This window comes from Branchiostoma lanceolatum, chromosome 15, assembly GCF_035083965.1.
Source record: "Branchiostoma lanceolatum isolate klBraLanc5 chromosome 15, klBraLanc5.hap2, whole genome shotgun sequence".
NCBI lineage: Eukaryota > Metazoa > Chordata > Leptocardii > Amphioxiformes > Branchiostomatidae > Branchiostoma > Branchiostoma lanceolatum.
In genome coordinates, this window is record NC_089736.1 from 13,678,456 (window position 1) to 13,703,508 (window position 25,053).

Sequence of the window (25,053 nt, forward strand, 5' to 3'; positions counted from 1 at the left end):
GGGTCATCGTACGGCACGGTTTTAAAATGCTTAAAGTATGAAGTTCTTACTAAATGAGCTTAAGAGTGTTAGTAAATGTCACTACCATAAAGATTTTAGAATTATTTTCAATTTCCTTTTTCTGGCCCTAAATATTGCTTTGGGCACCTTTAAAAAAGTAATTATTTTTAAATCAATTGGTTGCCGTCTTATTGATTTTTAGAGATTAATTTTACATAAATCCAATGACAGGATCTCTTTAAAGAATCTAAATCATGGGAACGCGCGTGATATTATTCCTTCTCCACGTCTGCTTGACAATCCCGTTGCCATTGGTTACCGCCTTTCGATTTTCTCCCGCCCTTTGACCCATTACCCACAATGCGCTACGTTCTGTTTAGTTCCAAAATGGCGGTTGTTTTGTCACCTGTTACAAATCATAGTTAGTTCCGTATGTTTTGTTGGACTTTGGAGAATATTTAGATGACCCGAAGGAGTATGTGAGAAGAGGATTCATCTATGCAAGATTCTGATGGCCTTGGTTGGAGTTGTGCCTTACGGGAGTTTGTTTATTGGTAAGTTTCTTTGCTCTGCAATTCAGCACTGAGTACCAGAATTTATATCCGGGTGGGGAGGGGGGCATACATGCTGTAACTTTTGCTATTTTATGAATCTTTAGGGTTGTCCCTTTAGTTTAATGGGTATTTGATTTCCAAGGGAGCCCTTAGGAAATAATAACGAATACTGGATAACGTCTTACGGGAACCAAGACATCGTCAGGCCTGTAGAATCCCGGTCTGTACTTGACATAACAGGTTAGCTTTTAATTGATGGTAAGTTTTTGTAGTCTGATGTTTTGACCCAGAAGACATCCTGTATCCCTGGTAATTACATACACATGCACATGCGTTCCCCCCACACACTCACTGCAAAATGGACCATTCCACATACAAGACAGTTAAACAGCATGTAAATTGATTCACATGCAATACTACCAGGTAATTGTTAATCCATAGAGCACATTGGGAAGCTCTGGTTCCCATTGACCCCCCCCCATATTTGGACGCCTTGTCTATATATCCTAGCTAAAATCCTGAACATTGCTGACAATCTCTCCTTAAACTCTATGTATTAGTTACTCACTAAATCCGCTTGTCCTGTCCTTTGCACACACAGATTCAGTTGTTTATGTTCCTTAGCGTCTTTCCTTTATTTTCCCTTCGTTTTATTTGTACCGGGCACTTGTGTTGTATCTAACCCATGTGCAACTGCTCATAATCTCAGATATGAGGCTAAGCAGTAAAGAAGAAGAAGAACTCTTCCAGAAATGACCAGCAAAACATACATGTGGTCTCCTCTCACGGATGACTTGAGATATGTCTTCTTCTTCTTCTTTCGGTTAAGGCAGCCGCCTTCAACGTGGTGAAGATTTTGCTGCCTCTCTACTACTGGAAGTCTACTGCAAGTTGAGAGTGAGGTTGTGAGATGTAACAAACCGGAGGTTAGGAATGGGAAGGGTGGGGAATTAAACCTGTTGTTTGAAACTGTCAAGAGTTGAACTGAGGGCGACCGAGGCTGGAAGGCTATTCCATTCTATGAAGGGTAGATCCCCATATAGGAGGTCCTTTGTGGGATGTTCCCTTCAGGAGTTGTTCAGGACAGCACGTAGCAATTGTTGTGCACTAAATTTTAACTTGAATTGACTTGTAGCAGCTTCTAGAAGTATAAATTTGTCTGTATTACTAAATGTATATGAAGTAAGGAAACATAGCTTGTATCATTCTATAACAGTGTTCTCACCAGAATTTTTTCACAGCATAGGGGTCAGGTACAGAAGGCCAACTTAAGCGGTACAAGTCACGCGTGGAGTGCTGAAGACATGACCAGAGTAGGGAGTCAGACATGTTCCCCCGGAAAATTTGTAAATTCGTGACACAAGGAGACATTATTTCATACATTTTTAGGGATAAATTTTGTGAAGTAGAGTTTTTCCTCTGTCACAGCCTCATTCTAAAGCCAAATATGAACTTTTTATAAGATTTATGAAGGGTCACAAGGTTCTCCCAGAAAGAAACACCCCTATGCTGGTTGAAACACAGCATAGGGGTCCAGATCACAGCATAGGGGGTCCAAATCACAGCATAGGGGGCCCCTATGCTGAAAAGGCCTGGCGAGAACACTGTATAATGACAAATACTTGGAATCGATCTGTTAACTAGTATCTGGTTGCTTTGCCTAGATCTTAATCCGTGTGATTTGTTTAATCCCATATAGATGCCTCATGGCGAGATATCCTGTCCGGCATCAGGGACTGTACTGTCTCCTCACCAGACCGACAGCTGAACACACGCCGTCTCCAGAAGATATGGACGACCGCACAGAACCCAAACCACGTCCTGCCTTGCCTCTCCGTCCGCACCGGACTCGACCTGTTTCTTACGGTCAAGAAGTTTCCGCCGGGCTCAGAAATCATCATGTCCGCTATCAACATTCCCGACATGGCCCGCGTCGTCAGACACCACGGTGTACGGGTCATTCCCATAGACGTCCACGTAGAGACCCTCTCCCCGAAAGTCGAACTTCTGGAAGGTCTCATCACAGAGAGAACTGTAGCTGTACTTGTAGCGCACCTGTATGGGAAGTGGTTTGACATGGGTGAAGTGATCGACATAGCGAGAAGGCATGGTCTATACGTACTCGAAGATTGCGCCGAGGGCTTCTGCGGATTTGAGTACATTGGAAATCCACGTTCGGATATTTCGTTCTTTAGTTTCGGTGTTATCAAGCCCTCAACTGCTTTTGGCGGATCTATTCTGAAAATCAAAGACAGCAAGCTGTTTTCAGCAATGAACGAAGCTTATTCGCTGTACCCAACCCAGTCACCGTTGGAGTATTTAAAAAAGCTGCTCAAGTATTCGGTCGCTACGGTTGGTCTGAACTGGCCGTTTCTGACGGGTTACGGCGTCTTTGTTGTGCAGAATGTTCTAGGCATCGACCACCAGAAGATGTGGATTTCCCTGCTGAGGGGTTTCCCCGACCAGTTTTTTCAGAAGATCCGTCAGCAGCCGAGTGCTGGACTGCTATCTTTGCTGGTCCATAGGTAGGTAGACTTAGTGCTGCATACCTAAACCCTGGACTTGAATCAGACTGGACCTGACATTTAGGTTCAAGTCCAAAAAACCTAAACGTCTAGAAACAAGTCCAGACTTGCAAAATAATATCTCACACATACATGTATATTCTCCTTTTTTTTCTGAACCATCTTAAACCTTCTTTAGTTTAGGGTGTGAAATTTCTGTTGGAAAAGACAAAAAAACTGCAGCTGCATTTGTGTTTATCACTGAAATTTTGTGTTTATTACTGACTGTATATGATTTTGCATGTAAAGTTTCATGCAAGATTTATGCCAATATGCTAATCTCTATGTGCCATGGATTCAGGTCTTGTCTTAGATATAATATGGAATAATAATTTTAGGAATGCAGCACTGTAGACTGGTTTATTCACAACAAAAACAACTTTACTTACATGCCTTCTGGCATGGGTGGGCTGTTTAATTGCAAGGCTGTTTACCATATAAAGCATTTTTCTTAGGCCTATGAAAAAATCTGTTGTGTTTCTGATTACGGTCCTGGAATAAATAGGGTCGGTGTGTGGTTTTTATTACTTGATGTTGTCCGAAGTAATCTAACAAGTAGAGTTTAAAGGCATCCAGAGCATTTTATGAGGCTTAAAACTTGAATGAAAAAACTCAAATTTCTAGTCATTCCTACACATAGTAAGTTTCAATAACACTGTACCATTACAATTTACATATCGACATTAAAGGAGCAAAGACATGATGTCGTTGTGTGGTGAAAACTGATAGAAAATCCAAGCCCTAAAAGACTGATCCTGACTGTCCATCACAATTAGCGGTTCGACCAATGAGAGAGTGACTGCATGTCCGTCAAATATTTGACTGCATATCCGTCAAATATTTGCATTTATATGTTTTAATTTTGCATTTCTACATTTCGACGGAGGTGGGTGGTGCTATGGTATCGGTCTATTTACACTACTAGGCGCGTGAAACTAAAACTTAAAAAATATAACCATGTAGCTTATTTTTGTGCCGTTTTTGAGCACTTTTGATAAGAAATCTGCACGCAAATGTGGTTAACAGTGGCATTAAATATCAATTTCATTAAGATTACAGCAAGTAGAATATTTCCAGTTTTCAAGCCTCATAAAATGCTCTGGGTGCCTTTAACACTATAAAAACAAACAGTATCAGGACAGAGTTATTTTGAACATCATATTGTAGGTGAATAGATACAAATGGTGCAATACCTTGTACATTTGTACATCAACTTACCAAAGCTCAAATTTGTTAGAGTGTGGAATACAGGAAACCTGTTTTCAATTTTATCAATCAGAACTGATGTAGGGTTAGAAATTTTATGTCTCTTGGCAGCGGTCAACCCCAAAAAAGGCTGGAGATTTAGGGAACAGGCTTTCTGCGTGTGAAAAATGTGTGCGTGCGCGTGAAAAAAAATCTTAAAATATGTCAGAAAATGTGTAGTACAAAATCCTCAGGCAGATAAATGTGTCCCTTATTTGTAACCCGTATTTAATGTCTGAAAACACCTGATTTCTAGCCCCCTTGGGAATAGGTCTCTTGGGAATAGTTGATTTTTTTTGCCAAGCACATCGGTTCACCCCTACTCTTCTCAATAAGTGTGTTGGGTTCTTTTTTTAACAGTAATCCATATGTGTGTTGGGATTTTCAAAACAGTACTCAGGGCTCGAAATTCAGTTTTGGGAATAGGTGCACTGGTGCACCCAACTTAAAAAATTGGGTGCACCAAAAAATGTTTGGGTGCACCACATAAAATAAAGTAGAACGTAACTATTGTAAGCAAAACCTAATGACACACCTTACTGTTCCTCTTCATGCGCGTTTGGCACGCGATCTCGGCACGCAGTTTTGAAGCTTTCAAAATCGAAATTAACTCAAATTCTAACATCAAAATCTTAAACAAGTACTACAACAAAGATTTTATTATTTTCTTACACTTTGATGTCAAGAATATGTTGTCTACTAGTGTGCAGTGATACCTTTACACATTAGAACGTACGAAAATATTTGGGTGCACCAGTGCACCCACAGTAAAAAATTAGGTGCACAGCTGCAAAATTGGGTGCACTGGGTGCACATGCACCCAGTATTTCGAGCCCTGCATATCATTGTGTTATTACCTGTTGTAGCCTCATGGGTATTGAAAAGGCTATACTATGGTTCTTAGATAAGTGTTTGGTTAATAAATGATTTAAAACTTACATTGACACCTCTGAATGTGTACACAGATGTATAGGATTCCGCCAGAAGTCGTTTCAAGTCGGAGTGGATAAAGGACGCAATGCGGACATGCTGCTAAAGAACCCATCCATGATGAAAGTAGGCGACAAGGCAGACAACAGGAACTACTGGCTTTTCCCAATACTCGTGGTAGGTTGTAGTTCCATACGCTTTTTTATTCTGTATCTGTATATAGCTGGTATAACGGCCCTTCGATGTAACACACCATTCCAGCTTCGCAGGCACGCTGGCACGGTAGCAGCTGGTTATATTACACTGAACGACCTGTCACATCTAACTTTTGCACATCTGACTGCAACCGTTCCTTAAACTTTTACGGCACACGACCCCACTTGATGTCAATCACTACGTCAGTTGCTCAATACAAAACAACAACAAACTCTCAGTCAAACCGATAATAAAACCATGCATGCATCTACCCAAGAATCTAGGTCACATAGTTAATTACCTAATGTAATGATTGTGTCACCACGATTTTAAAAGTGCCCAAACATGGCTGTGCCACTGATTAGTGAGAGAGCGCAAATTGCACGCACATCAAAGCTATACACACTTATGTAGCAGTATAGGACTATTGGAGAAATTAGTTTTGGTTGCACTTATATTCACCAACAGAAAATGGTGAATCGAAATATTTCCTTCACCTTCCTTTAAACATTCAAAATTTCAAAAATGAAATGTAAAAAAGATGTTTAAAAAAAGCATGTCTACTTTAAGGCCTGTACCATGTGCATAGTTTAACTTTGGTCAGATACTACAGAATTTCATGTGTTAACGTGACGTTTTAAAATAATAGATAGTATAGAATGCAGAAATATTTGCGGTGGTTTTATGTTCGTGTTTTACTGCGGTTTACCACAAACTTAAAACCACCGCAAAAAGCTGTTCCATGTGACTGTAGCCCTACCATTGTTTCAAACGCAAACGCTCCATTTTTTTAGCCTGACTACCAGCCTTTTTAGCTTCCGAACGCTACCCAAGCTCCGCTGCGGAGCTTGGGTAGCGCAGCAGAGCTAGGGTAGTGGACGGAAGCTAAAAAGGCTGGCACTCAGGCTACCATTTTTTTCCTACCGCAAAATTAAATCCCTGCAAACATTTCTGTATTTACAGTAAAATGATATAAGTATCATGATTAATGTTTTGCAGGAGAAGCCTGATGAAGTTATTGACTCGCTCTGTAAGAAGGGAATCAACGCGTACCGCGGTGCCACGCAGCTAAACGTCATCGAACCTCCCTCAGAGACATCGCACCAGCTCAGCGAACAACTCACACACTACCCAGAAGAAGCCAGGTTTATCATCGACCATGTTGTGTACTTACCTATCCACAAAAGGGTTCCTTACTACTACATTGAACGGGTTTGTAAAGGTTTAGAGGAGGTGCTGCAAAAACATGGCACTGTCTTTCAGAAGCCCTGCTTTGAACGTCCCCTTGTTGTGTTGAATGGGAAACCTGCACCAAAGCTGCCTTCAAAACTTTAAAGCACTACATAGAAGTTTTTGATATAACTCTTAGGCCATGTTGATTTGATTATATGGATGACATCTGCACGTGCATCAATTTCTGTCCCTTTCCAAAAAAAGAAACTGTTTTCAACCATACTGTTAATCGTACAAAGCAGCCACAAATGAGGAAATAAATGCCTTAAATTGAAAAAAAAAAAATTTCTAAAAACGGTTACTAATGTGATAGAGTGCCAAAGTCAACTCCTAAGTCAAAGAAGAAGATGTGAAAGAACAGAAATGAAGAATCTATTATTCGGAATATTTATTTTACTATTTTATAAAGGCCTTGGAAAATAAACAGCTGTGTTTCCAGTTACCCTATCAAGCCCAAAACATGCCAACCCTTAAGCCTTTCTTTGGCTTGGCTACAGGCAAGTGACATAAAAGTTTTGATCCGAGTTACTGTTACAGTAATGAAATCTTTCAGAATCATTTTCCAACACCAGTCTTTTTACACCATTTGATTCTAGGGGCCCCCACACTGTGGTTTGTATAATGATTGTCCAAAGCATGTCGAATGGGCCCTGTGCAGTTTTCATTACTCAAATTCTAATGTTGAAAATAGCAGTGTCATGACTGATTTCGATTCTACATTGTTAGACTGTAAAGAAAACCCCTACCTACCTACCAAATTATTTTCAGGACTGTGATCGGGAACACAACATTTTTTTCCTAGGCCAAAAAAACACATTCCTCCTTAAAGTTTCAGCCCTGACCTCTTCGTTGAATAGTTTTAACCATCTCCCTGCTAAGCTAGCCTATTCACACCACATTTGTTATATTGATATGTTATATGGATATGAGGCAGGCTATAAGGTAGCAGGGCATTGAGATGTTGATCCGATACACACTGTGAACATTTTTTTTGTCTTTGTTGTCTTAGTTTAAGTCTTTGACGTACATCACCTTTTTTCATGGGTGTAAATAGGCTCTGCATGTTGTATGACAGACGTTTTATGGCCCATACAACGACGTACGTTCACCCTGGATGTAAGGTATGAAGATTATGTATGGGCCATAAAATGTCTGTTTTATGGCCCGCAGGGCCTATTCACACCCATGAAAAAAGGCAATGTAGGTCAAAGACTTACGTCGTCGTCGTACGTCCAGAAAATTTTCTTAGTGTGTCGTCTTTTGGACACCCTAGGAATCCATAAGCTCATTGGAAAAATCTGGTTCCCCCCCTGCCCATTTTTGGACGCCCTGTCTATAAATCCTAGCTAAAACCCTGTTATGAGGTGAAGCATCAGGGAAAACATTAACCTCCCTCCTGCTGCCTCACCACATAATCAATACAAATCTGGTGCCTAACTGCTACCTTAGGATGCTGAAGGTTAAGCACGGTTTGGTGTTTCAATATGCAGGTGGCATTCAATGCAATTGTATAACCACCAATCACTATGTGCCTGCCATGTTGGTGTTAACCAAAATCTGGTTCTATCGACTGATTAAGGCAGTGGCACCAACTGCAGCTGTATATACCAAAGAACTATTATAGTTTCCTGTAAGTTACAAATAAGATACAGTCAAACCTAAACAAGTGACCACCTCTACATAAGGACCACCTGGCCAATGTGACTTCTGCTCAATGGTCCCGTGAATATTTTTTCCATTGAGTAGACACAAGCTTAAGAATCTTGTCTATAGTGACCACTTGTTCATATAGACCAGATTCCATTGGTCCCATGTGGTCTTCTTGGGAAGTTTTGACTGTAGCTTTGTCTTTTAAACCTTTTAAAGTGTTAACGAATATGTTACATGTACATTTGCATACAGGTCTCTTAGATTCCTTGCATCCTTGCCAAAGTGGTCACTATACCACAGGTTTGACCGTATTATGTTTCGCTTGGTCTTTCAATATGTAACTTCAGTTACAAACCTTTAAATGTCACATATAATGCATTTAAGTCTCTTTGCCAAAGTGCTGCTTTTTTGAGTGCAATATAGGACATGAGAGATTTAAACTTTTGCTTATCTCACATAACATTTTGTGCTTGTCTGTATGAGTTTTGCCATTCTCTCATGTTTGTAACATTTTACAAGTTCCCAAACATTTTGACTTGTACCATAAGTAAAACTGGTATGTGAGTGGTTATTAGGCATGCCTTCACCTTGAACAATAACAGTCTTACCTATACATGTAGCAGAAGGCTTGAACAATTTGACTGGATACTATAGGTTTCATATAGGGCTGTGTACTTAATGTAACATTAGGTACAGGTACCGGTACAGGGGTTTAGGTACAGGTCTAGACCTGCACCTGGACAATTTGGCAATTAAATAACATACATGTATTCCACCATGACCGGAACATGAAGAAACAATTAACAAAATGTTTATATAGACTTCAGGTATCTCATGCAGAGAACGCATGCTTTTCAGCGGATATCAAATTAAAGATGGTTCAGATTTCGACTGCCGCACAGTGCTTTTATCATTTTCAACATTTCCTAAAATTTTCCTCTTTGTACTAGGAATAATTTGTTTTTAGTAACGATATTGGCAAAAAATCATATATTTTGTTTCAAGTCTTTTACATCACAGCACCGGGACATTGACGTTCCAGTATATTAGACCTGTACCTAAGTATATGGTTTTCAATTTTATGATGTTGTACATGTACCCAATACCGGTACACAGCTCTTGTGTCATAGATTTATTTATTGTTACTAGATGTATCTAAATGCCATTTGATATGGGATGTTTCATATTCAACCTGGAAGAGACAGAGCTATTTAGCATATGTATATGTTGCATCTACATGACTGTTTTTTGCAGAATTTCCCATGCACATGACAGCATCCAAGTTTAACCATACTGACAATACTTACCATAAAGTCTACCACTTACAATGTTGCCTGCTACCAAACTGACATGAGAACAAATCTCAGGGACTTATATGTATATACTATCTAACAGAATATTTTCTTGTAGCATAGGAATCTAATGTAGAAGACAATCATACAAATTCTGGGAGACAGACCAAATAAAATAGAGCAAAATTGAGGTACAGAAAGGTTGAGAAGGCAAGAGAGACCAAATTATATAAGGAGAGAGAGAGAGAGAGAGAGAGTGTCAACCAACAATACTTTGCCCACTGTGAGGCTAAATTAGACAATCTTTTTCAAGAAATGCGATTTTACCTACATTCAAGACAACTAAAAGGATTTTGACGCTACATGTATGTATTCCTTGTGTTGTTTCACAATCTGTTTGCTATGATAGTTACTGTCATGTATATTATATAGCAAAATAAGGGCTAGCATTGCGAGCTGAAGACTTCTGTTGAAATATGCACATATTTTATGAAATATTGTTGATATGGTTTATGTGGCTATTACCCAGACTCTGTACTTATTACACAGTATTTCTTTTTAATCTATTCATGTTTTTGTCTCGATGTTTTGCAGGAAGTTATACTTGTGTAAGGGTGTTGTGAAAAGCACATTTGGGAGTGTGAAGTTGTAATGTTTTCTGCACATATCTTTTGCAATTTTGTTGATACAGTTCATGTTTGTATTACCATTACCCAGACTCTGTACTTATTGCGCAATATGTTTCTTTTTGAATAAATTCATGTCTTACATGTATTGCAAGACGTCTTCCGTAAGGGTGTTGAAAGAAGCAGAATTGGGAGTGTAATATTGAAATGTTTTCAGATCACTGGGCCTCTCTAATACCAATATACTGTATGATGTATTAGATTCCAGCTTTTAGAGAAGCCCAGCAAGCATAAAATATTGTTTTTTCCTCTTTCTTTGTATTGGTTTTCATAATAAGGAAGAAGACCATGCACATATGCAAAATAAGTGACACACATGATGTGTCAAAACAAAACTGAAACATATAATCAGAAAACAATAGTCTATGAACACAAAACTTAAACAGAACCCTATTGCTGATAAACACATTGAGAAAACGTGATAGATAGAATGGACAGCATATCCCACTTTACAATATGTTTCTTGATCTTATCCAGTCATTTAGCAATGATATATTCCAATTTTTGAACATGAGGGATATGAGAAAATCTTATTTCTTATGACGACTTTTTTCTAAACGAATATCAAATAGAGAATAAAAATCTTACATTCTACCACTCTAATATCTGCAAAAAGGAATAGATTTTTTTTAAAAAGATTTTTTTTCCAAAGTATTATTTTGCTTATGATACACAAAAGGTAACCCTCACTAAATGCACTCTTAAAGCAGAAATGTTTGTTGATTTAATTCCGCGGTATTGTTTTCATTGAAACAGGGTAGGCGGGCAGAAAACAGAACAAAACTTGTCATGGTGGTTTTAAGTTAGCGCAAAGATGTCACTGAAGACCGCGAATATAAAACAACCTCAACAAACATTTCCCCTTTTACAGTAAGGTCACAGCAAGTAAATCTTTTGGATGGCATCAGCGTGTAATTATTCATTTCTCAACTCTGGAGATGGTCAGCATGACGAGAAAGTATTAACATGGTAAAAGATGTGTTATAGCCCTAATTATAGTTAGAAGTGAAGTAGAAGTGAAACTAGTTCAACAGTGGTAAACTTGGCACCAATGTGGCAGCCATGAGCATAGTTGCCGACTTGGTAAGTGATAGCAGTCTACTAAACTTGTGACACTTTGAGCTTAAATTTGGACAAGATCATGGAGATGTTAGATCAATCAATTATTTGCAATCGTTAGTTACTTTTCCTTAACAATCACATCAATAGACTGCAAAGTTACCGAAATTTATGGTATTTTAGTGTAAGTAAAATATGATAATGTGTAACAAGTGTTTCTACTTTCTGTAGTAAAAATCTCCACTACCAAGTTGAATGGGGTCAACCGTGACCCACACGGCTCAAAAGCCCCGCCTATCGACTATAAATACCATTGCAGTGACTGGTGCAGGTCATTAACAGGTGGTAAGACCACGCCGTTACAAGATGGCCATTGTGTGGGGAAGAGACAGAACTCGGCGATTACATCGCCCTGAGAAGACAAGCGGCGTCCGTTTTGACGATATCATGTACTATTTTGGCGGAACGTAATGTATTGAAACGAAGCAACAAACACATCATAGCGTAAATCATTTGTGGCGATAGTTTGAGCCTAGGTCAAATCCTGCACCTAATAAAACTACCACTAGGGGGCGCTCCTTGGAGCTCCTCAAAGTGCGACGAAGTTTGGCAATCTTTTGTAAAATGGGCCTTAGCCACCAAGTCATCAATTCTTTGTTTCGACAAGATTACATGAAAATGAAGTGTAATTACACTTGGATTGCGGGTATTGCAATCCTTACTGAACCTTCTGTATAATGCCTTGTGTAAAGTGACTGGTGGACTCCTTCGAGTAAGCTAAGTCTAATGGCGCAGACTCAGTCCTTTTGCTAAGTGGCTTTTCTGGGCACTGTCTGAGTTTAGACCAATCCACACAGCATTTTATGCGCACTGACCAACATACACGCACATATATTTTAGTGATGCACTTCGTAAGCAAATCGTCATGGGGCGTTGTGAGACCGTGTGTGGACACTCATCGCCAATGCTGCAGCTGCCATTTTTACCTACGCCGCTAGATGTCACTTTTTTAATCAAAGTCTTATATATGAATCTGGCTTGTGACATGTGCTGTTTGCGGGGTAGTATTATTGTTATTGTCTGGTATGTTGCAGGTTTCTTATTTTCTGGTATACTATTGATCTGAACAAGCAGATACACAACTCCCTGTCACAGGTATTGAGTTGGTGGCAGAAACAACAGAAAGAACTCAAGGCGGCGTCACATGGACATGTACCACAGTTGGTAGAAGGGGTACATGTAGCATTTGTCCGACCAATGGCAGAAGAGATAACTTCAACTTCGATAACCCCCAAATAACCCCCGCGAGGGGCAAAGTAGGGGGGGGGAAGGTCCCAGGCTAAGGCGGGCAGGCCTCCAGCCTGGTGCGGAATGACTCAACGGTGGGAGCCGTAACAACCGCGCCAGGCTTGGCGTTCCACTCGGGGAACTTAAACCTTATAGTGGATTTGAAAGGGTTGTTAGGCCACCCTGATTCGATTTGTCAGATTTCCGATAAAAAAATACAAGAAAAAACAACTATCAAATTTTAACATGAGTACATGCTGAAGTAGCCTGAGCGTCATCCTGTTTCAGTTCCAGGCCCTACCTTCGAAGGTAGAGCCTGGAACTGAAACAGGATGACACTCAGGCTAAGGCTGAAGGGAAATTCTGTACATTTGTACACATAGTGTGTTAATTATGGTTCAGTACAAGTGGCGTCAAATGGTCAAGTGACTAGGTTAGCGAACACGAAATCCAGAGGTTATGTTTTCGATTCCTGGTATTCCTTGCTACGTTTTGTAGTGTTTGGGTGTCATGGATGGATTGATGGATGGTGGGTGGATGGATGGATGGATGGATGTGTGGGTGGTTGGTTGGTTGGTTGGTTGGTTGGGTTGGTACATGGTGGAAGGATGGATGGTTGGTTGGTTGGTTGGTTGGTTTGTTGGGTGGATGGATGGATGGTTGGGTTTGTGGACGGATGGATGGATGAATGAATGAATGAATGGAGGAATATTGATGGTGGGATAAAGCGGGGAAGGACATGGATGAATGGATGGGGGGATTGCTGGATGGGCCACTATCAAGGTTTCTACCTAGTGCCTGTAATGTCAAAGGATTGAGTCTATTAGGTGTGCTCGTTCCCAGTGTTTGCATCCCCTGCCACTCGACGTTGCTAGATCCAGTGAGCAAAACATTCAGAGGAGCTAACGAAAGCTTATTCCTTTAAAACATAACTTTTTTTATTCAGTCGTCTGGTAAAGATGACATATTTTTCGCCTATCAAGAGCAGCTCTTCTTCGGAACTGCCGGGAACGTTGCCTCTGTGTGGATCATGTCTGCATACATGTAAACAATCTAACCACGATGATCGCTTATACACTTGTTAATTAACAGAGTCTTTCTTTGCTACCCACCTGTATATCTTATAGAACACAATCAAATTAAGATGAATTTCCACGATACTAGTTCAAACAGCAGATACTTATCGAGGGAAAAGAGATCTTTTTCGAATAGTAGATTTTATTCATAGTCTGACACTCGCAATCTCATGAGCAAACTGTCTCTTAGATTGAGCTCCCACGAAAACAAAAATCAATCTATGTGTAGATCAGCCAGCCCACGAGCAATCTTCTGTTACCAGACAATTCACATCCAGGTACAGCCGTCTTAGGTTGTCGTTCGAATTAATTTTGTAATTTTTTTTTTCACTGGTTGCTTTTGAGATTCAGATCATTCAGTACAAAATGATATTCTACTGTGACTAACTTTGCAATATCTATTCTGTTTTTCTATCTTTGAAGGCAATTTTTTTTCTCTCTGGAACGTGTTTTCTGACAAATTTGTTCAATGAAACATATAATTTGAGATGAAAGCTATATTACGTCTACAGTACAGGTTTGTGTATATTAAATTTGTAGCCCACACTTGAATTTACTAGCCAGTCTAAGAAATGTGGGCTGTATTTTTGGTAAATGAACTGGAAAATACACGTAGAAATCAAAATGTTTTCTGAAACTATTTGAATAAAAACACCTTAGATATTTATAACATCAGTTAATATCTAGTGGTGTGATGTACGTTATAAGGTTTAGAATAAAGCGCTTAGGAAGTAGAAATGCAGACCTTTTGTACTTTGTATACACAATGTACATATCGAGGTTTGATTTGAATTCAACATTTTACTTTAATAGACGAAAAATGTCTTTATCATAAAAAGATTATTTAAGAAATCAGTTTGAGTTCGCGTCCTTGTGCATGTATATGCTGTGTTTGTATGTGTGTGTGTGTGTGCGTGTGTGTGTGTGTGTGTGTGTGTGTGTATGTATGTATGTATGTATGTATGTGTGTGTGTGTGTGTGTGTGTGTGAGAGAGAGAGAGAGAGAGATGGGACAGAGAGAGAGCGAGAGAGAGAGAGAGAGAGAGAGAGAGAGAGAGAGAGAGAGAAAGAGTTTTTGTGTGTATGTGAGACAACCACTAATCACAGCACTCATTTATGACAGCGACGTTTAAAGAATAATCTTTTTATTTATTTAGGGTGGAGTACAAACAATCTTTTACATATCGAATATCATAATAAACAACCCCGTGAACAAAGCTTTAAATATCAATGTGTATGTTTTAAAAGCTAATTAAATCTGAATAAACGAACGGCTAAGCCAGTAATACATACATTTTGGCAACACAAAAATAAATACTTTACTTCACAGGACATGTCACATAAGCCCAGATCAGCTTTTAGTTTATTACTTAACCCTGCTGATGTACATAACAACTGCCACTATATTAAAACAACAAAACATCAAAAGTTGGTTTACTCTAAAGATGTTCACTTGGTTGTTGCAGTGTGGAGATAAAACTACAAACCTTTTGCAGACCTAAATTTGGTTGTCCAGTCAATAATTATAATAATAGTTTCTCTTTTAAACCATTCAATGTCAAGTATGTACTTGTGATCACCAGTTTTTGATGACCTCACGCCAATTAATATACCGTCATCCAGCTCTACATAAGAGCAACCTGGTCATTGATATACAGTCAAATCTGCACAAATAACAACCACTACATTAGAACCACTTGCACCTGGTCATTGATATACAGTCAAATCTGCACAAGTAACAACCACTACATTAGAACCACGTGCACCTGGTCATTGATATACAGTCAAATCTGCACAAGTAACAACCTCTGCATTAGAACCACGTGCACCTGGTCATTGATATACAGTCAAATCTGCACAAGTAACAACCTCTGCATTAGAACCACGTGCACCTGGTCATTGATATACAGTCAAATCTGCACAAGTAACAACCTCTGCATTAGAACCACGTGCACCTGGTCATTGATATACAGTCAAACCTGCACAAGTAACAACCACTACATTAGAACCACGTGCACCTGGTCATTAATATACAGTCAAATCTGCACAAGCAACAACCTCTGCATTAGAACCACTTGTCAAAGTCAAAGTCAAAGCTGTATTAATGACCATCTCTACATAAGGAACATCTGGCCTTTGATATACAGTTAATCGTGTTTAAGTGACCACCTCTACATGAGAACCACCTGGTAATTAATATACAGTCAAACTTGTTCTAGTGACCACCTTTACATAGGAACCACCTGGCTATTGATATACAGTCAAACATGTACTAGTTACCACCTCTACATAAAGACCATCTGGTCATTGATATACAGTAAAATCTGTACAAGTGACAACATCTGCATTAGAACCACCTGGTCAAAGTCAAAGTCAAAGCTGTATTAATGACCATCTCTACATAAGGAACATCTGGCCTTTGATATACAGTTAATCGTGTTTAAGTGACCACCTCTACATGAGAACCACCTGGTAATTAATATACAGTCAAACTTGTTCTAGTGACCACCTTTACATAGGAACCACCTGGCTATTGATATACAGTCAAACATGTACTAGTTACCACCTCTACATAAAGACCATCTGGTCATTGATATACAGTAAAATCTGTACAAGTGACAACATCTGCATTAGAACCACCTGGTCACTGGTATAGAGTTAAAGTTGCACTAGTGACCACCTCTTCATAATGAACTGATATACATCAAAGTTTTACTAGTGACCACCTATACATAAGGAGAACCTGGCCATTGACATACAGTCAAAATTGAAATACTAGTGACCACCTCTGCATACGGACCACTGGCCATTGATATACTGTCAAACATGTACCAGTGACCACCTCTACATATGGGTCACCTGGCCGTTAAAATTCCGTCAAACCTGTATTGGTGACCATCTCTGTGTCCACTTTTGGGTGGTCTCTTGAAACAATTTTTTTTCAAAAGGTGTGTAACACGACACATCTTATAGTACATGTTCAATTTTCTCAATGGACTTTCATACCGTAAACCTTTGTAATATATATGTACGTCTGTGTTCTGCATACAAAAAAGTCTCCTGCGGTCACAATATTTTGAAATCTGAAAAGTCTATTTGTGCTGCAGCTATAGTGTCAATAGGTTAGAATTGACAAATCTCATGTAGACTAACAGATACTAGTTGTAGTTTTACAATCCTATGGTTATTCTCTAATCGCCCAATTAGAGAGAAATGTATTATATCAAGGCAAAATGTCAGCACTCATGTTTAACAGTAATGAAAATACATTGATGAAAGACATTTCTGTAAAATACTACATTATTGAAAATGAATCAAAACAACTGGTGTAAGTCTGCAACAGAGTCAGACACTTCAGACAGCGTTCTTAAGTCAGGTTTGAATGATAAAGACAGGTAGAACTAGTTTTGAGCTCACTGGTAGAACAAGTGGGTAGATTAATGTAGCATGCGTGGGAGTATCTGAAATGATTCTCTGGGAATACAATTGTCTCTGTAGGGTGGCAAGACAGTGCTCACATGCACTGGATAGTACATCAAGGAAACACCATGTGGCGTGAAACGATGGTAACAATGGCATCACAACCGCTAGTCACCACCAACTGTCCGTCCGGTCCTATAGCGATACCCCACGGGTTAGTAATCTTCGCGACAGTACGGATAAACTCCCAGCGGCTTGTGAACATGTCTACACGGTTGTTGCCACGGTTCGCCACGATGATTCGGCCCAAGTTGTCCACACAAATGCCTTGCGGAAGACAAAGTTCGCCCTTTCTGCTCCCAAAGGTTTCAAATTGAAATAACATTTTTCCTAATTGACTGCACAACTTAATGCTTTTATACGAGCTCGTAAGCAGGATATTCCCTTCGCTGTCCAATGTTACCCCACCGATACGATCTTTCTCTTTGTTGAAGACTTCAAAACTCCGATAGAGAGAGCCGTTTGGCTGAAGCAGCATTATTTTATCTCCGACTCCCACGATAACTTTGTTGTTGTGCACATCTATCGCAATGTTGGGATAGGTAAGCCTACTCCTGAACCTTAGTCCGAACTTCTTAATGGGCAGACCATCTATGCTATACTGCACGACATTTGCATCAGCATTAGTGAAAACACAAGTCCCAACTACCCACAGATAGCCAGGCTCCACGTCAATGGCAACACTGGAAGGGTACATTATATCTTCTCCCGGCACTATCGTTGGGAAGAAGAGGAGATAGGTCCCATTTATGCTGCAGCGCTGAACACTTGAACCCGTCCGTTAAACGCATCAGTTACAAATATCTCACTGATAGCAGGCACGGCCACTCCGTGGTTGCTATTGAATTTTCCCGGTTCTTTCCCCTTCCCACCAAATATGAGCTTCTCAGTTTTCCGATACGTGTCTGAAAGAAGTAGAAAAGAAAAACATACGAGATTTATTCACATGTTGGAACGCAAACACTTAATATTATACCCTGTCTAGTATGTAACTCATGAGGTTGGGAGTTTGGTTACTACAAATTTGATGTCCATTTTGTATACTTATCATGAGTAACTCTCCAAGACAGTGCTCTGAACACGTTGCATCAAGGAATCGTAGTTTAAGTGCCATGACGTTTCAGTGTTAAGTGTTTGCCAGAAATTTTAAACGTGACCAGGTTTACGCAAAAGTCACATCTGAAATACAGTACAAAGAAAAAAATTATCAACAAGAATCAAGTGAAAACAATATGACATAAAGTGTATTTTGACGTACGCAACGGGTCAAAGGTGGCTGGAAGTCGGTACCGGCTACCGTCCCAGTTCAGGGTCCTGATGCATAACGTTCCATTAACTCATTTCAAGAAATAACAGTTTTCAATTTCCGATGTCTGGACATTGTGTAATGGCGCAGAGGAACTTTATTGTACCAACACAATCAGGCAGACTTTCGCGTTAGACTAACCTTCATTTTCGATGCTGGTGGAGACTATCTGTGGTTTGGGAAGAGAACCGATGCTTAGGCTTTCATTGGTAACAAGAGCAAAGGTAGTGTCCACTGTAGGTATGTCGCTGTCTGCTGTAAACATATAGAGGTTTATATTTTTCAATGATCCATCTTAGAAATATGGTCTGATCCCTGGACGAATATTGATATTCATGTGGGCTTGTCAAACGCTGTACTATTGCAGCGCAATTTGCATTAAGCTTAATTAGACTTTGCACAATACAATATGAAAAGGATACTGTTCAGGTCAAAACACCCTCTGATGGATTTTTGCTAGTCTCACCTTTGCGTAGTGAGCTGTTGCGGACTACCAGCGGCGGCGAGATGAAATCGCAGCATCGGGTTGGTTCAGAGGTAAAGGCAGGAACCGTAGTCTCTCTCTGCTGTAGATGGAAGATCATCATGCAATTAGTTCATCGTGGACTAATCATCTAAACCATGGCCAAATTTTGATATCTGTGTGCCCTTGTCAACTTTTATAAGTTTATAAGGTATCTAATCAAAAGAACTCAATTGTTCAACAAAGTAACAATAAGTCAGTGCTAAACCTTGTGTCTTAACTCTAAAGGAAATCTAAGGGCAACTCATCTGTAAGAATTGTTAACAAGGCATAAATCCCATAAGACAGCAGCTTACCTCTGATGCGTTGGTGCGAAAGAAAAACGCGAGAAAGATTCCACCGGACATGCACAGCCCAATGACCGTTGCCACCCTTACAGCAAAGCACACCCGATTGCGAGTACATTGTGAAAAGAAAAGAAAAATGCACATCACTACAATTCAATTAAAGGCGTCATGTTAAGAAAAAAAAACTACAATCAAAGACAGAGATAGTACTGTTGACAAAATGTGATTTTTTTTCTACATTTTCTGAGGTCATGTTTAATATCAGCTACATGCTAGATTGCATCACCCCTGAGACAGGCTGTGTCCGGTATATTTTTTTTTATTGATCAATTAAAAGATAACCTAATATCTCTCCAAAATATGACATCCAGATCCCGGCTAGTTAATATGCATCCGATTTATTTTGCGTCACAAGAAGAGCTCTCTGCCTGACAAATCACTTGTTCTGATTTATTTTTCCATTTAAGTGAGGGTCTACCTTCAAACCTGTTACCACGCATAACTAAAGTAGAGTAAATAACCAACTGCTTTAAAACAGAAACATGTCTTACCGCAAGTCGCAGGAGGCTGAACATCTGACACGTACATCGGATTTGTATTCAGTGCATCATTCGGGACATGTTGCACGTCCTCAATGTCAAGTTGAGAAGGATTTGCATCATTGTTTGATGGGTTCATCAAACCATCATTCATGCAGTTTAAAGCCGCTGGATTCTGTAAGAAATGTCTTGCTTGACTGTTAATGTCCACTGAACTTGTTCTACACTCCATTCCATCCTGGCCCATGTCTGCAACAGCGTATGGTTTGATGTCCACATCATCAGAGGCGACACTGGATGCTTGTACGTTTTCAGCTGCAATATCAGCGCTACGGGGTGCATCATCCTTTTCACTGTCGCCGTATTCTTGGTATTTAGCAGCATATGGCTGGATGGTATCAGAGTCGACTGTCCCAAATATAGGTTCTTCATCCTCCTTGTATTTAGCGGCGTATGGCCGGATGATATCAGAGTCGGCTGTCCCAAAGATAGGTTTGTTGTCTTCCTCGTATTCAACAGCGTCTGGTTGAATGTAGAGATCGCATTGAGCTGACTCGGCGACATCGTTTTGGTTTTTAATAGCATAGGACACAGAGTCGGCTGTCCCACATATAGGTTTGTCGTCTTCCCGGTATTCAACAGCGTCTGGTTGAATGTAGAGTTCGCATAGAGCTGACTCGGCGACATCTTTTTGGTTTTTAATAGCAAAGGACAGGCCGGCATCACAATTGGATGATTCAAGAACGGTTTCATAACGATTCTGGCATCTACCAGCTCTTGGCTTGATACAGTGATGATCGTCATTGTTAGCTGACTCGTCGATTCTTTCATCATTACCGCCTTGTTGATGTGTAACGGTATTTGACTGGAGGAAAGGATTGTCATAATCCTTAGCCGGCATTGAGTTGGCTTCATCATCGTGTTGGTGTAAATGAGCTGATGAGTAAAGGCGGGGATTGTGATTATCTTTCCTGAATGTCAATTTATCATATTGCTGATTTGTATCAGCTGATGATTGAAGTTGAGGATTGTCATGGTTGTAAGTTGACCGTGTCATTTGGATGTCGTCACCATTGCTGCTGCTGTTCCCCATGTTTGAGTCCTTAAATGGATTACCTTCCGCGTCTTCCACAGTTTTCTTTACATTGCAGGTATTTTCATCCTTGCATATGTATGCAATGGCGTATGTATCAAAATCCCCAGGGCTGATATCGATTCCTTGTTTGTCCTCAGCTGCAGAATCATTTTTAATGGACAGTTGTTCGTTTTCAGTCTTCTTTTCCTCGCATCAATTTGGGGTGTGGAGATTGGTAGCTTCTTTCGCCTGCCTCAAGATAAGATGCCCAGTTTCTTTATCTGGATTTGCCATGCTTTCACTAGAGAAAGATACATCCAAGGATTCGTCTTCAGCTATATGGTTCCGAGACATTTTGACAACACGATACGGTTGTGAGGATGTAGTATTTGCCTGTAACATCAAACAGCCTTACTCTTAACTCTAATTCGGTGACCTTTCCCCGAAGTTTCCTGTCTTTCGTTTTTACTCATTAAGCAAATCGATTTGGTAGTGAGGAGCGTTGGACCGATATTTTAACAGCTTCTATCCTGGATTCTAAATGTTTGTTTGCACTGTATGGCCTCAACAGCCTACTGAAAATAAACGATGACGTTTGTAACGTCAAAAGCAGACAAAAACAATCCATTTGTATGTAGATGAAGTAGCCCACGAGTAATCTTCATGTGCAGGACCAATCATGGCAGCGCTTGGATCCAAACGTGATGAGCCGGCTAGGGTTGTAGCAGATATTAGCCTCCATTGCAGTCTCCTTCATGTTGTTTTCTTTTTTAAGTTACAGTTTTCTTATTACATTTTTTCTCGTATTGCTGACAGTAATGTCGAATCCTTTCCGGTCAGCAATAAGAAAAAAAAGGTAACAGTAGATAAGAAAACTGTTACTTGAAAAACAAAACAGCCGGAAGGAGTCTGCAAAAGAGACTAAGCTGACAAATTGTTTTAATTGAAGCCACATAATGAATTACTGCATGTTTTCTGACTAAGTTGATGTTATTTGTTGGTAATTGAAACCATCTTTTCGGGAAAATGCAGGTTCAAAGTGACACATATTTATGGAATAAAGCGTTTTTGAATATTTATTAAGTTTACGGGAAACTGCGTGTTAAAATTCCAATGCAGCTTTGTCCATTTATTTACAGTACCGCATAAGATAAAGCTATTCCTTCTGAACAATTTTCACTATTTCGTTTACGAAAGGGAACAGAAGATGGTACATACCAAACAATTTTTAAATGTGGATCGTCAGTAAAATAATATCATCCAAACTGGGCTCACTATCTCAATGTATGTAGTGTGATGACGTAACATTATACAATTTGGTGAAGTTCCAAAATTTCAGACAGTGTACTTACAACAGGTCTTCTGGAAAGCAGCTCGTCTCCAGGGTACAACCGACGTCAGTGGCACAGCTGAGGCTCTGTACCAGGAGACAATATGTGTGGGCGAACAAAAATATTGAATAAATATACCAGGGGGACAATTTGGTATCTAGTATGCGCTTACAAACTGCAGTGAAATGTTGCGATAAATCTACACAATTGGTTAAATGAGAATCCAGTTTTGAAAGCAGTTTCGAAAAAAAGAAAAAGGTTTTGGCCAAAATAATTGTCTGGGAATCTAGAAAATTCCAGTTGGCGTTAACTGACCCTCCCTAAAATGTTTAAAGTGGTCTATCCAAGATGGCGGATACCAAGGGATAGCTAAAGGCATATGACGTCATCCTATGACGTCATTTTGACGTCAATGCAGTTACTATTGGCAACAGAAGTCTTGTCATACCTCAATATCAAAGAAATACCTTTTTTGTTAAATGATGGGTTAACACCATCAGGAATTCTGGGAATTCCCTATTTGGACGGTTTTAGCCAATGAAATTGAGCCAATTAATGACAAAACAATTACGTCATATCACGTCATAAAAGTACCAAAAGTGCAGGAAATATCAAAATTTACATGCACATCACTCTAAAAATTTGGTGATGATATACCATACCGTTTGGAAGTTATGAAGGGGGGGGGGGGGGGGGGCGAATGAATACCCCCCCCCCCCCACCGGCCGGGTCCAACAAGTCTACAAAAAGCCCGATACATGCACGTGCTTTTCATCAACTACGTGCTAGAGAGGTAAACCTCGTGAGCAGCTTGTTGCAATAATACACTCTTTCGCCGGAATTGCAAGTAACCTTGCTGCCCTATTTGCCACTAGGCAGTACAATGGTCTGAATGACCGAATGAACGAACGAACGAACGAACGAACGTACGAACGAATGCGTGTTCTACTTTCTTACGTCGCCGTTCCAATAAAAAAGCATGACTATATTAGGTAGCATATTTGTTATCAAAACAATAATAGGCAAACAGTGAATGTCATCGAGAAAGACGGAAAAAGAGTCAGAACTGCTTTTTTTCACCAGTCATATTAACCACCGTCTAAACCATACCAGTGCTGAAATTGCCACAGCACTGTTAGCCCACTTGAACGGAGTGGCTGGTTTTCGTAGTTTGACGTCATTTTGAAAATGTAATCAAAATACCCATCTGATTCAGTGAAGTAGGGCCCTCTAGCGGTTCAGTAATTAACAGCAGTACATTTTCAGTTTGCGAACTAGATGAGCCACTTGACGAGATACAATCAGTAAAAGGTTCATTACAAGATTAGGGTGAACAAAATAGTAGCAATAGTTCAACTATATATAAATTATGCAATTAAGAAATCGATTGTAAATTGCGGAAACATTAAAATTGATATCTATGCTTCTAGGGGTCCAAAATACATGATCAATGTGAAAGTGCAATACGTCTTTCATATTTATGACATGTCAAAGTGAAGTGATGGTGTGCATCCCGATGCATGTAGACGAGAGAAAATGTATACTTCTAAAATCTAGCCAAAATTTGTGACCTTTGCCTTTTTATGCCATGTGAACTACCCCTATATATATTCACAATGCATTAAGACGGGGTGAAATCATGGTGTCATGTTGATATTCTGGTTTTAGCTCATTCAAATTCCTCCCACTTTTCTTAGGCCAAACACACATGAAAAATCGAACTTTGCAGTGTGGGTCAAGACTTGAGGTTTGAAAATTTAGTTAAACGTGCTTTAAAGTTTCTGTTTTTAATTCGTTTATTTGCTGAAATCAAAATTCATTTGGATGACCCTTTTATGTTATCAACCACTAGGCCCCGCGGATAGCTGGGAAAATAGTAGAAATTAGACAAATAGAGTGAAATTGTATTAAGTGAGTCGGCTACGCAGACCGGGTCCAATATGCGAATGAAACCCTCCATGACAAAAATCCCCTTGCAAATACTTCCCTATAGCCGGCACGGTTTGTCTGGAAGAAACTACTTCTATGTTGCCTGTCTTAATAAGATCTCATATGCACATTTAGCTTACCATTGAGTTCAGCAGATAAATACGCAATTTTATTGCTACATATACCGGAAAGAAACATTTTTTTCTGGATATGTTTTGGTTTATATCCAATTTAGCTACTGACTCCCTGACCGATGATAGTTTTTATAGGAGGAGGACCTGGGTCCTGGATTCTTGATCTTTAACATATTTAGCTGTCGCAAGTAAACGGAGCAGCTACACTTAATAGCTTCACACAGAAAAACATAGACGGCATGAATTACATAGCATACGACATCTCATAGTTACAAGCAGGCACAATCCTCAAATAACATTTTGTACATGTGTTTTCCAAAACATATCCTTCTTTTGTTTTGGCTGATCATATTTTCTACACAACTTTCTATTAACTGCTAAGATGTATGGTTGAAATCAAAGAGATGTATTTCTAAATATTTAAAGATTTTTAAAACCTTAGATGTGTTCAAAAATTGTAATAACAAATGTGTAATCAAAATAACGTTTTATGTCGAGCCAAATGAGCCTAGAAATGCAATATTAACTTTTTTCAACTATTGCTGTTAACAATGTCTTTGCAGCGTTGATGGGATTAAGAGAGTAATGCATGTGAACAATGCATACATGCAAAATATTCATATAAATTTCATTATAATCCTTTCAAATAAAAGATGCACGTGAGCAACATTAGTGTCA

General features: G+C 39.5%; 1 protein-coding gene across 1 annotated transcript; it reads left to right on the plus strand.

The window, feature by feature from the left end:
• Positions 1–362: 362 nt before the first annotated feature.
• Positions 363–10,437, plus strand: LOC136421258 (uncharacterized). Its single transcript, XM_066408491.1, has 4 exons — positions 363–554; positions 2,254–3,079; positions 5,329–5,470; positions 6,488–10,437. The coding sequence occupies exons 1-4, from the start codon at positions 512–514 to the stop codon at positions 6,821–6,823; spliced, it is 1,347 nt and encodes a 448-aa protein (XP_066264588.1). The 5' UTR covers positions 363–511; the 3' UTR covers positions 6,824–10,437.
• The last annotated feature ends 14,616 nt before the right edge of the window (positions 10,438–25,053 follow it).